The sequence below is a fragment of the Nymphalis io genome, chromosome 8 (assembly GCF_905147045.1).
Source record: "Nymphalis io chromosome 8, ilAglIoxx1.1, whole genome shotgun sequence".
Lineage (NCBI taxonomy): Eukaryota > Metazoa > Arthropoda > Insecta > Lepidoptera > Nymphalidae > Nymphalis > Nymphalis io.
In genome coordinates, this window is record NC_065895.1 from 10,230,535 (window position 1) to 10,243,769 (window position 13,235).

A 13,235-nucleotide genomic window follows, 5' to 3' on the forward strand; every position below is an offset into this window, starting at 1 on the left:
TTACAATTAATAATCAATATAGCTGATAAAGCACACGTTAATGAGATATGCACACAATCACTTTAATTGCTAGATTAGTAATTAGTGATACAAACACAATGAATTATTAGTATATCGTTAATTTTCGAATGGATAAATGATATTGAACGAGATTTCCGAAGAATAATAGCCACCGTGAGATTATGGGATGGATCGCCTTCACCAATGACGTTACCGTGCATTCTCTTAGTCTAATAACGTGTCAGTAATGGACGTACCTTCGACTACATGCGATATATCCAAAGAAAACTACTGCAAATGCGCTTCATAATGCATATGCAAAGCGTGATCAACAACATCAGGGGCAGTTGGACTAGTTTTGTCGCCTAGAAACGATCCAAACAGTCGCATGAGATTTCGGAGGGGATATACCAACCTTGACAGCCACTTTTTTGATCGGTTGCATTTTCAAAGACGAAATGCTTTAAATATTGATGTTTGTTTGTTTTTTTAATTGAAAAGGAATAAGGTTGAGATTTTTAAGATTTTTAGTAATCATTAGTAAGGTTAATATTGCACTTAATTGCGAGTTGTGAATTAATACAGTTTAGTTAGAAATAATTAACCAAAAGAAACTACAAATAATAGAGTTCAGGTTAGAAAGAAAACATGTAATAGAAGAGAAAGCTTGAGAAATAATGTTACATAGCTTAACAGATAAGAACTAATAGAACATGCAAGCGAATAATGAGTACTTACGTCAAATTTGACAAGTTTATTGGTGACGTGGTCGTCTCTTGGACTTTGCTGACCAGGGGTGAGAATAAGAGAACTGATGGCACTTCTGTCATCATCGTCTCCATCAAGTATCGAAGACATATCATCCCGCTCCATTCCTCTGAGACATCTGACGCAAAGCTGCCCTTGTCTGAAATAATTGTAAAAGTATTTAAATTATAGTATATATACAACAAAGATTTCTCTATCCAACATTTTGTGTATCAGTTGTCTGTACGGAATATTTAAATGTTTTTACAAAATACTTTTTTTTTTTATTTCTTCATCTTGACTTGGGTTATTCATTACAATTAATAATTTGTTACAGTCTGTTAGTGAACTAATTTATTCAGTATTTTTTTTTACATATATTTCATGCTTACCTGACTTCTTCAAGGATTGAGAATTCTTCATGCATCGATTTAGGCTCGTCATCTCTCTGATGCCAATTTCGAAGTTGTTCTTGCAGTCTATTATTCTCTTGTATCACCGACGCCAGTTGTTCTTCGAGCTCGGTCACCCTCCGCTGTTCTTGAGCGAATGCGACTTTATTTTCTCTCAACTCATCACTGAGCCTCAGTAAATCCTCATCTTCTTTCGTTAGCTCAGGAAGAGGAGCTATTGACTTTTGAGGGGTTATGTTAACATTTTTGTTGTTGGTAATTGCTAACTCCGCCGGTTTTTGTTCTTTTTCTTTGGGTTTTTCATTTTCAGGTTTGCGTTCCGCGCGCCGCCGGACGATTTCCAATTGGGCATTCAAATCGTCCACAGTTTTTTGCAACTCTTCGCACTTGTTTTCTAAGCCCTCGATATTGCTGCATAAGCTATTAAAATACAAAGAAATATTTTATTGTTGGAGGATTGCATTCTTATTATCTAAAGAAGAAATAACGTTTTCGATAATATTGTAAAGTTAGTTTTCTTCGATAGTAACATATAATTGAGAAGCATACATATTTTAGAAATAAAAGTAATTCGTTGGAATAAAAATAATTATTAACTCGCGCTTTTTGCCTTTGTATTGTTTCAATGATGAATAATACAAAAGTAATGGTGAAGCCAATTGCTGCAGAAAGATTCGAATGATGACCAGTTATTTGTTACAGTAATAATCTCACGTCTTAATATGCTTCTTGTCGGCGGAATGGTCGACGGCTAGCCTGTGGTTTGCGCGCTCCAAATCTTGAATGCTCACTTCCAGTTGTTCGTATATTCTCAGTCTTGAGTCATTTACTTCGCGCAATGCAACTGTCTGCTTCGTAAGGTACTGAAATGGATTACGTTGTGTTATTTAATTTCATTTTTGCAAAATGAAAATTATACACTTTCTAAAAATAAATACGTACTTCGATTTCTTGTGTTTGATCTTCGATGACATTCTGGTGTTGACGTAACGCAGTTTCTAATTCCTTGTTTCGTTCCAAAAGTGTCTTTCCCAGTTCAGCCGCTAGCTGCAAATCTGTAACAAACATATATATACATCAAAATTAATTCTGTGAAAGTACTATGTAAATGTGGCGACAGAAATGCGGACGATACTGCGGATAAAATTGACACTGTAATTATTTCATCGGACGATATCATCGCGTTGCAAGTGTAGCGTCGCGGGCGGTGAAGCGATGAGATAATTGAAGTTGTTAAAGATTAAAATGATATTTCATTTTATTTAAGTATTTGAGCCAGTAGATTTAAGATGAAAAAGTGGATAACAATTATAAATTGGTGTAATAAAACTCGTCGAGTCACGTTCTACTTGTACACTTGATATTACTATCGATGGTATTACACTTGTCTTAAAATACCTTTATCACTGGTTAAACTCGCGGTTTCGTGAAAGGAGAACAAGTTAAGTGCTTTGCTACAGAATTAAAAATTAATACGTCCAAGTTCAAGCTAAAATAAGGTCAACGTATCGAGCGTATACTTTCTTAATTTATTTGATCGCAATGTCCATTTACATTGTTGCAACAAATTAATATTAATGTATTATCAATGATTCTTTAAAAATTGAGATTAATACGACATCCATTTTTTAATATTACTTGTATATTTGAACTATAACACACACTTACAGTTACGTTCTAAGTATAATTAGTTAATAGCCGAAATAATAAAAAAAAAAAATTTTGTGCGTATCTATATTCACATCGAAGGCTAACCAAAAATTCGGCGGCAATTCAAGTTATTTAGTTAACAAATGTGATTTTTTTAATTTAGGCTTTTTGCCTATATCGTTGCGATGTTATTTATTTTAAGATTTTCTTATAGGAATACGTAGTTTTTGCACTTTTTTATGACAGGAAACAGCATATATACATATATAAAGCGGTTCTAAGCTCGTTTAAAACAGAATAGAGCTCCAAACAACACAATGACTATTAAAAATATCTGAAGTTTTTGGTCAAACGTAATAATTGTTAAATAATGGTAATACTTATCGGTAGGATGGAAGTACTATGTAGTATGTATGATGTGTTTTTCTTACGCTCTAAATATTGACCATTAATAAAAAAAAAACTCAAAAGCACGTTTTGATACATAATGAGATAACAAGCATTTAATGTGCATACCTAAGACACCGACATTCTTCAGTCACGCATTATTAACACATGAATACATAATAATTATCTAATTACGTAAATCCATACACGATTATTTTTTAGCCATTAAACGAAAGAAGTTAATTTGAAATAGTGTTCTGTAATAAACAAATTATTTGCTTATGTATAAGCATACATATTATATTTAACTCAATAAATGGCTTGGCAAATTTTAGATGAATTATTTATCATATCAATTACTACTCTATTATTGTCTTGCTTACTAATATCATAAAAACAAAAGTGAGTTTGTTTGTTTCTTACTTTCATGTCTTAAAAATCAACTGTACATCATGAAATTGCGTAGACGTTATAAGAGTTACAGAGCAGGCCATAGGGTATCTCACATCCACCCCCATAACCTGGTTGAGGCCGCGGTTGATACTAGTTATACGTTGAAACACTTTAAGGGCAGTTAGCTTATAAGGTCCAAATTTGATCTCGAGGTCACAGGTTCAAAAAGCAAGTCGAGACGGATTGATTATCTGATATTAATGAGAAAACGATAAGCAGACAATTTTACATAAATTTCTTAGACTTTTTCTCTAGGCGAAAAATGAGTCAGAACTCCCTGTTTCGAAGAGATGGTGATAAGTCGGGGTGATGTATATGAAATGTAGATGTTTTTGTATTACTAACGGCACAAAAATACAACTTTTATTTACAGACGAATACTTTTAGTCGATGTAAATTAATGTAACAATGAAATTCGAAATTAATGCTGTTTTATTCAGTTTGTATTTCCTTTCTCAATAAACTATTGTTCGCACGAACTTTCTAGTACATTGTAACTTTATTCAAAAATAACACCAATAGGAACAACATATGTATAACGATATTTAAGCGCTATGTATTTTAAATGTTGGATAACAGTTAGAAAGCACTATTATAATTTCCCTAGAAGAATGTTAAAACTTACCCATACATATTAAGAGAACTTACATGTATAATAAACAAAACAGAAAAATTTTAAGAAATATTGGAGTAATTATTATCATATAAGATTTGTCATATTAGGATGAATAACGTAGTATTGCATATTTCAATAAATTAATTTTGGAATGCAGTTTATTTTCTTTCCTCCTATTCGTCATTTGACTTTAATAAAATATCGTTTTATTAATTCCACCTTGAGATTATTTACTGGCAGTAAACGTAAGATAGTTTAAGTTTAATGTCTTTTACCCAGACAAAGGGTTAAAAAAGTGTTGTTGTGAGCAAACGAAAATGTTCTAATAATGCCATAGTTTTATTAAACTATGTTGATAGAATTACTTTTTCTGATTTCATCATTTGTAGCGTTTTTTTGTTTCTGTAGGAATATCTATGTGTATTCGTTGTTGACATTTCTGTCTGGAGATAAATAAAGACCTTTATTTACATATATTTACTAGTATTGTCCGTTCAATCGTTTATTTATAAGGATAATGATATATGTTTCTAGAAAAAAAAACATCTTTTCAGAGCATCGTAAATATTCATTTATTTTTATACTTGTGTTCTACATGGGTGTTAATAGATCTAATTGTCTTCATTAATTGTTATTAGTACAATGAAAATAGCTCAAATATGTAGGTTAGGTAGAAAGATATATGAATATATATAAAGATACATAATCTTGATAGTAATATATATTTATTTATTATTGTAAAACATACATTTTTTGTTTTCATTATATACATATAAAACGTTATTGAATTGCATATATCAATTAAGTTTCAACTTTAAAAACTGTGTAAAAAATTTTAGAAGAATAAAATGTGAGGCAAGGCTTAGATTAGTTTTGTTTTGATGTAGTATATTTGTGTTTTCTTCTAAGTGCATTATAAAGTGGTCATAAACACAAATAAATTACTTGAAAAGGTTTTACATTATTATATGTTTTCTAAATTAAACTATATTTAAAATAGTAATTGGTACTACATTGTTCATAATTAAAAAAAAAATTATTTTAATTTAAAAGTCGTTATCATTTTAGAAGAACAGTATCATATTTTCTGTGGAATATTTATTCGAGATAGAAATATTTTGTGGTGTTTTTATTTTGAAATTAATAAATATTATATCTTTAAAATATATAGGTACCTACTTATTATGAAATTTTTGTAATACTTGTCAACATCGTATCATTTATACAAATCAAAAATCGGTAATCATTTAATGTTTGCGTCATATTTATCCGATAGCAATTCTGCACGATTAATAATATAATTAGTACATCAATTAAATAAATATTAAGCGTTCGAAAAACTTGAAATATAAGAATATTAAGACAAATAGCCGTCATGATGTATATTCAATTACTAGTGAGGTAAGGATTTAATATTGGTTACTCATTTAATTTATAATATAATTTTCATTAACGCGAAACGTGAATAGCGGACACATTTTTTTATTCAGTTCTCAGAAGTCAATAAAAAAATGTGCATGTACATTGTCGAAACGAGCAAAATCGGAAAAAAAATCCCTCAAATTAAATAGTTAAAAATTAATTTATACTACGTATTAGTCTCAGTAATTGCTATGTTTCACAATAGAGTGATTTCGAATTAGGAACCTTTGTAACGGAACCGTTGTCAATACACTTTTTTAATAAGGCAAATACGTTGTTTTTAAAAAAAAAGAAGCTAAATGTCAAGTCATCGTTCAACAATAACCAAATTAGTAAATTACATATGAATAAGCTATTTTTTTTTACAAAATATGTTTTTTATTTCTGCTCATATATTACTTTACTGTATTCATATCAACTTTTCATTTAACTTGTCTTAAGATAATTCCTGCTAATTTACTTTGCTTTATATAATATACCAAACGAATATAACATTTTGAGTTGAGTTGAATTGAACGGTAACATCATATACATAAAACATATTTATATATAATTGTATACATATAGGTACTTAGATAATATTAAATCGCTGTACTTTCCGTTGCAGCTCAAGTAGAAACCTGAACGTAACTTAACGTACGTTAATATTAGTTATCTATAAACCCCCTTATGCTAGTAATAATTACATACAAATCGCAAAGTTACAAGATTCTTTGTCTTGTTCTTTCAAACGTCAAATTGCTGATAACAGAAAGAGAGAAATCTATGTGCCAATTCACTCACTACACAACGCTTAGTAGTAAGGCCATTAGTTTAAAGGTCCTGATCCTTATTTACATACTGCATTTATAAAGAAAAAAAATTGTAAAGAAAAATGCTTTTATCAATACAATATAATAATAATAAATAATACCTTTTAAATTTAGTAAAAACGAAGAAATTTATGTTCGGTAATGTTTTAAAATTTTGCATCTTTAGTTTCATTTGAATGTGAAGTAACCGCGGACGGAGTAATACAAAAATTTAATGGCGCATATTCGTAATTTAATAATCATTCTTTACTTTAAATGCCTTTGTGTAAACTCGTATATTATTGTGTAAGAAACTTAAGGAAATAAGAGAAGGTTAAACGCCATCGCTGTAAAATGTTGTTGAGTTATTATAGTTTCTTATATAAAAAAAGCATATTGCGTGAAGATAAGTGTTAAGAGTGAAAATATATAATCATTCAAACAATGGCTTAATTATCGATAAATATAGGAGATAACTCGTTGCCGTCGACAAAGCGAATACGCTTGCAATGTCTTATCTTGTTCTTAATAATAATCGACGTAGGAAAATTTATCTGATTTTTTTAATTATTTGAAAAGGTGAGTTATGAATTAAAACATTATATACAGTAGAATGTATAAATCTTTGTAAAAAGTAAACGGAGATATAAAAAATATATATGTAAAAGTTCTGAAAGCGTTGTAAGTCGAAATAACGGCGTGGCGGCCAGCATCGAGTTCCATGGTTCAATTTTAAGGTGCCATGTCAATATTCTGTGCATTGCGAATTGTCCAGTGAGCGCGACGGCTACCGCAACGCCCCTCTCTTTTACGTAACACTAACCTTCGGTTCCTTGCAGGCATTCCAGTTCGACGGTGTAATCCCAAAGATCTAAAGAGTTCAGTCCGTTCAATTCCCATGAATTGAAGGAATCACATTGTTCGTGTTCTTCGGTCATTATTACACCGGGCACTTAACTATTGAAGGTCACCAACCACAGCGTGATTTTTTTTGTTACGTGCCCGCGGTTGCCATATTTTTACTGCATTCGGTGAAGTTTGCACGTCAACGGCAAACAGTAACGCGAACAGCGTGGCGGCGCAGAAGTAACTGAGCGACGGCGCGAGCGAATACCACTGCAATTAAGTTCGTCGCGCCATCGCCTGTCCTCCCCAATCTCATTTCATTCGTTAACTACCGATAGCTTAGATAGCAAAAGAAATTTATCAAACTTTACCTTTCATGTAAGCGACGTTGGAGCTAAAGAATCAAATGTGACTTATCAACGGTGAAAGTGGGCAAGTAATCGATCAAGACATTTGGTATGGTAATACGCCATGTCAAAATTATACCTACAAGATCGCAAAGAAAGTATTCGATCTTAATCGTTGCAATTGCTTTCTCACGCTTCATGAATTCGACTATCCGATATCAAATCTATTTAGGATGATATTTCAAGTAAGAGACCTCGATGTATTTATAATTATTTCTTATATAACTTAATTATAGATATATTACACTTATCAATTATATTTGACTTTCTCAAAAGTACTTTTAGTTAATTCTCTCTTGAATAATATGAATTTGTTAGAATGTTAAGGAAATGAGATAAATAATTATATTCGTTGTGATATGATGTTATAATTATTTAAGCTGTATTTGATTTGACGAGAAAATTAAATCAACTTTGCCTTCAGGCGGTTTGCGAGTGAGCTGTCGATATTTGTAATGTAACAAAAAATCCACTTACTGTCGATATTTTTATTTTCTAATAACACGTATTTAATTTTAAAACGTGAAGTTTGTAGTTATAAAATATACTAGTCATTTTAACGCCTGACTTTTACGTTCATGTATACTGCACTGGGCGTAATTGTCATTAAAACATCATAACATTTTTAAAATGCAATTTATTTATCAATTTAAATTAAAAATCTTATCCATAGTAAATATTTTTAGGACTTCGGTGGATTGCCATATCCAGTAACAATGAGATTCGATAAAATATTATCTAAAAAAATATATATCAAAATTATTCGCTAGAACTGATTTTGATTTTGACTCTACCAACATTAAAACCTTGTATCTGAAAAAAATACTTCGAAAAGTTTAGTGGTAAGTTATTGAATTAAACATAAAAAAATTATATATTCACTAAAAAAAATTATTTTATATGTCAATTGTGATTTTTCTTTCAAAATTTTTAAAGCAGCGAACTACGAGACATTTACTGTAGGTATATTCAAGAGGTCCTTGACCTAAGTTGTAAAGTTTCAATTCAAAATTAGCGTATTATGTTCATTTTAAGAATAATTATCTATATATAATTAAGGAAATGAATGTAAATTGTACGTTCTCGACATTTACTTTAGGATGTATATTTTTTATATATAAATTATTGAATAACATACCAACCATAAGAAATATGAAATGTTTAATGGCGATTTATAGTATGTCATTATTCTAAATTTTTACTTTAAGAAAGAAACGTATTTAAATAAATAATCCTAATTTGTATACTGTCATGTATTTGAATTTTTTTTTCATAATATATTTTCAGTATATGCTGCTCATCATAAGCTCAATTTTCGAACAATAGTTTTACATAAATAATTGTATACTTGTATCATTATTAATGATATAAGCAATAACAAAAAATATATTCAATTCACACTTCTCAATTCTAAATATAATAAAAGTAGTATTTTAAAGATTACTAAGATAAAAACTTCGAAATGTTACATACATTCTAGTTGCATATTAAAATTTAAAAAGTACAATCATAAAGGTCACTGACCGTATGAGGTTCCAGACTTCATTACGCCACCATCTACAACATCAACGCAAGATTCATACACACGAATTATACGCTTCCACTATCTAATATAATTGTTATTATAAGCATGTATGAAATAAGTTAACAAAAACAAGTATTTTATTTTTAATTCGTTTAGTAAAATCAATAAATTTTAACTGGATTATAGTATCATATTGAACCAAAAATGTGTGTAAGTTTCTCAGTTTGGTAGAACTGACTTAAAATTCAGTTACAATATCTGACGTACACATATGTATTTATGAAGTGAAGTTAAAGAAATAACTGTAGGACGGCTCTAGTTACCTAACTAAACCTTATTAAGAATTTAACAACGTTATTACGATTTAAATCAAAACTATATTTCTGACTAAATTGTAACTAATATGTATAAATATTATAATTTATAATGATGTAAAATTTTTTTTGTTTCCAAATTCATGCAAAACCACTAAGAAGAAATGTATTTTAGCATATACACAATAATAAACAAAAGAAAAGGCGAGTAGAATTAAAAAAATAATCTTGTCCTGACAGAATCCACACAGAACTGTGCAAGGGATAACAGTGTGGGCACATACACTGGTGCACTCTCAGATGGGAGTGAGACGTAAATCCCATACGACCACAGGGCACAGTAAACACTGCTAACACCGGGCTGCTAATAAGATTTTATGAAAAAAATAATAACTTTTCGCCCGATCACCGAGAACTTCACACCCGGGACCTCGGAACCGTAAATTAAAAGACACTATCAACGAGGAAGTCGAGCCGTATGATAATGACCATAAGCCGTGATGATAACAAAAAATAAAATAATTATTCCTTACCACGGTAGTAGCCCTCAATTTAATTATCTGTACGTATATGGAAAACGTCAATTGTATGAAAGTGGTCGACCGAGTCACGAATATGGACAAGGTTTTTAGGTCGTAGAACTTTATCAGCTTGTAACACTTATTAAAAATGTTATCATGTTCATGATGCACGTATCAACATTTCATGTTATCTATAATTATTATACTATTGTTTTACGAATTTCGATATAATTTGTACGAAGAGTAAGTAAGTACGTAAAGCCCTTCAGACCGATTTCGGCCACGGCGGCAAATCTTAAGAGAGATTAGCCAACTGCGCAGGACATATTATAGTGCACAAGTGTGTGCGCAAACACAGGTGCACTCTCTATTCCCTAACTTCCATAATCCAATGACGGCAATGCGACACGACCGGAATGAGTTTAGGCGCAGGACCAACGGCTTCACGTGCTTTTCGAGGCACGGGAGTGTACACACTACCAACTTCCAGACTCCGATTGCTATTGAGAATTTTCGATAGAAAAATCCAATAACTTTTTATTGGCCCGACTTGAACTCAGGACCTCTGGGTCTGCCTTACGTCTAGCCACCAAACGAGGCAGTCCAACGAGGCAGTGTGCGAAGGGTAATTAACATGGGAAAGCAGTCTATAGGATTTATGAGGTACCACATTGTCATTTTAATTATTTTGTGTTTCACTGACAATGGTTTGCCAACTTCTATAGATTATAAGAAATAATTATCATGTCGTATTATCTAAGTATTATTTCTTTCCAATAAATCTTGACAACATGTACACTTTTTTGTAGTTATCTATTCGTTTTATGATTTCAATAAGTACTTAGAAAATAACGTAATTTACCTCAAGGCCAGTGATGCTCAACGTCGTCGATTGAATTAAAATGTATACAAAGATATAAATAACATTTTCGTTAGGCCTTGCCGTGTTATTTGTGTTGGTCAAAGTTAATATTTGCATGTATATCTTATACATGACTACTGTTTTTTTTTTTCCTTTCTAAATAAGCTTAAGGTCTAGTTCTAGTGGAGTTATACTTTAAAAACAAATTCGAATCTTAACGTAGACCAAGATTGTGTAATATCAGAAAATTATATCATCTGGCATTTACTATATTTTAATTTATATTTAAGTTTATTAATTGTATTATATTTCACAAGTATAATGTTTAAAAATATTCGCATTAAAATAGCGTATCACTTAGACATTGGCGTTAAAAGTTTTTTTTTTTTCTTATTTAATTGAGGGACTTTTGGACGTTGTAAAAAAAATTAACCATTGCTGACATCGTCAATGTACCAGCAGTCATGGAAACATCCTTATGCCTGTAGTAACAGTGACTTATTCACCCTTTAAACCAGAATACAACAATACCAGATGGGCTTGTCTACAAGGCCCGACCACCAAGTGAAAAATATTGGTTTCAAGCCGTTTACGATTAGGTTGAATTATGAACGGTTTGCGGTTTATCAAAATGTATTCAACGTCTAGTATATTAAACTCTTGACGGCTTAATATACATATGATGCTTTTATCTGAGAGAAATAAGTTCACTACTTAATTTGTTTAATTTATTTATCTAATAATATAAATGCGAATGCATAATAAAATGAAAATATAAATATTCATATGTACATGTTCTAGACAATGTGACACATCGTATTTTTCTTTTATAATCTGTGCGTCACATTCATTAAATAAATAACTATTTATAGAAAACACCTTTGAACTTCAGATTACATAATCGTTTTGTTGTAAAGCGGTGTATGTAATATATTATGTATAATAAATCGATATTTAATGTTTTCCTTGTAATAAAAAAAAGAAAACACATTTTTGTATGAGCAACATGCAAAAAAATATTTCAAATTAAATAATATGCAAGTAACATGCCCAAAGTTGACACATAACAAAAGGAAGTAATCAGTAAAATAGAAACCTACAATAGCCATTAGCAGCCATGTTCTATTAAGTCTGTATAACGTTGCTCAAGGAGTTCTTAAGTAATTATTTTTGTAACATCAACGCAAATGGGCTTAGAACTTCAGAGAACGATGACACGTGATTCACTTGAACCATTGAATATAGAGTTGTTTTCTTTTATATTCATAACAAAAACGTATACTTATTATTCATAACGTTTACCTTTTACAATTTTACATTTCATGTCAAAAGTGAAACTTTCCACATAGTAATAAAACATTTCTATATTTAAACATATTTATACCTATTTTTTTAATATTTAAACTATAAAGAGAGGATTAATTATAATGCCAAGTTAAAAAAAAAACAAATTCTGTGCGAAGAAAGTGCACGAATTTTGCAAAACGAGATACAATTTTCATTATATGTTAGGATTAGTTATCGTCAAATATTTTAAAAACATACAAAATCATGTGCTTAATTTGTGTTTATAATTTATCTCGTGCTTGACGGTGAAGGAAAACATCGTGAGGAAACCTGCATGTGTCAAATTTCACTGAAATTTAGCCACATGTGTATTTCACCATTGGAGCAGCGTGGTGGAACAAGCCAAATCTTCTCAAAAAAAAGGAGAGGAAGGCCTTCTCCTAGCCTAGCAGTGGGACATTCACAGGCTGTTACTATACTGTACTATACAAAATCTTAAAGAACAAACAGACTTAACGAACGAAACGAAACCCTATTTGGTAAGACAAAGTATGAAATAAGTATTCGCTCAGTCTTTTTTTTAATACTTTAGCTGCGTCATTAAAATTTAATTAAGGAAATGTTTATAAATGACGTGTAGTTTATATAAAGAAATTAATATTTAAACTAAAAACATTATTATGAAAAATATCAAGTAATTTTACTTATGAATATAGTGTGTTCAATTGCTTCCTTTTTTATACTACTTATTATTGTTTAATAACGTTCACATTTCTTTAAGTTTTGTGTTGGTTTGGGCATCAACAAGGTTTTGGCTTTGACAATTTATTAGTACATAACATCAAACAACAATATATTATAGTACTTGTGTTGCTGTGTTTCGGTTTTAAGGGTAATGGGAGACATAAATGTATGTGTATTTATGTCTCCCATTCGCATGTCGCAATTCTCAAGGGACACTAAAAATTTAAGCGGGACAGTTTATATTATTTAA

At 30.5% G+C, this 13,235-nt stretch overlaps 1 protein-coding gene across 3 annotated transcripts in view; it reads right to left on the reverse strand.

Moving 5' to 3' along the window:
• The window catches only part of LOC126769975 (cerebellar degeneration-related protein 2), an 84,337-nt gene that overhangs the window by 2,384 nt on the left and 68,718 nt on the right, over positions 1 to 13,235 (reverse strand). For 2 of the 3 annotated variants that reach the window (XM_050489050.1, XM_050489049.1), the window contains exons 2-5: positions 2,103 to 2,215; positions 1,875 to 2,023; positions 1,140 to 1,580; positions 739 to 907 (exon numbers count right to left, since the gene is read on the reverse strand). In XM_050489050.1, the coding sequence (XP_050345007.1) occupies positions 739 to 907; positions 1,140 to 1,580; positions 1,875 to 2,023; positions 2,103 to 2,215 (872 nt within the window). Of the gene's footprint in view, positions 1 to 738; positions 908 to 1,139; positions 1,581 to 1,874; positions 2,024 to 2,102; positions 2,216 to 7,302; positions 7,575 to 13,235 lie in introns of those variants that run through there. The other variant, XM_050489048.1, reaches the window with a different exon arrangement.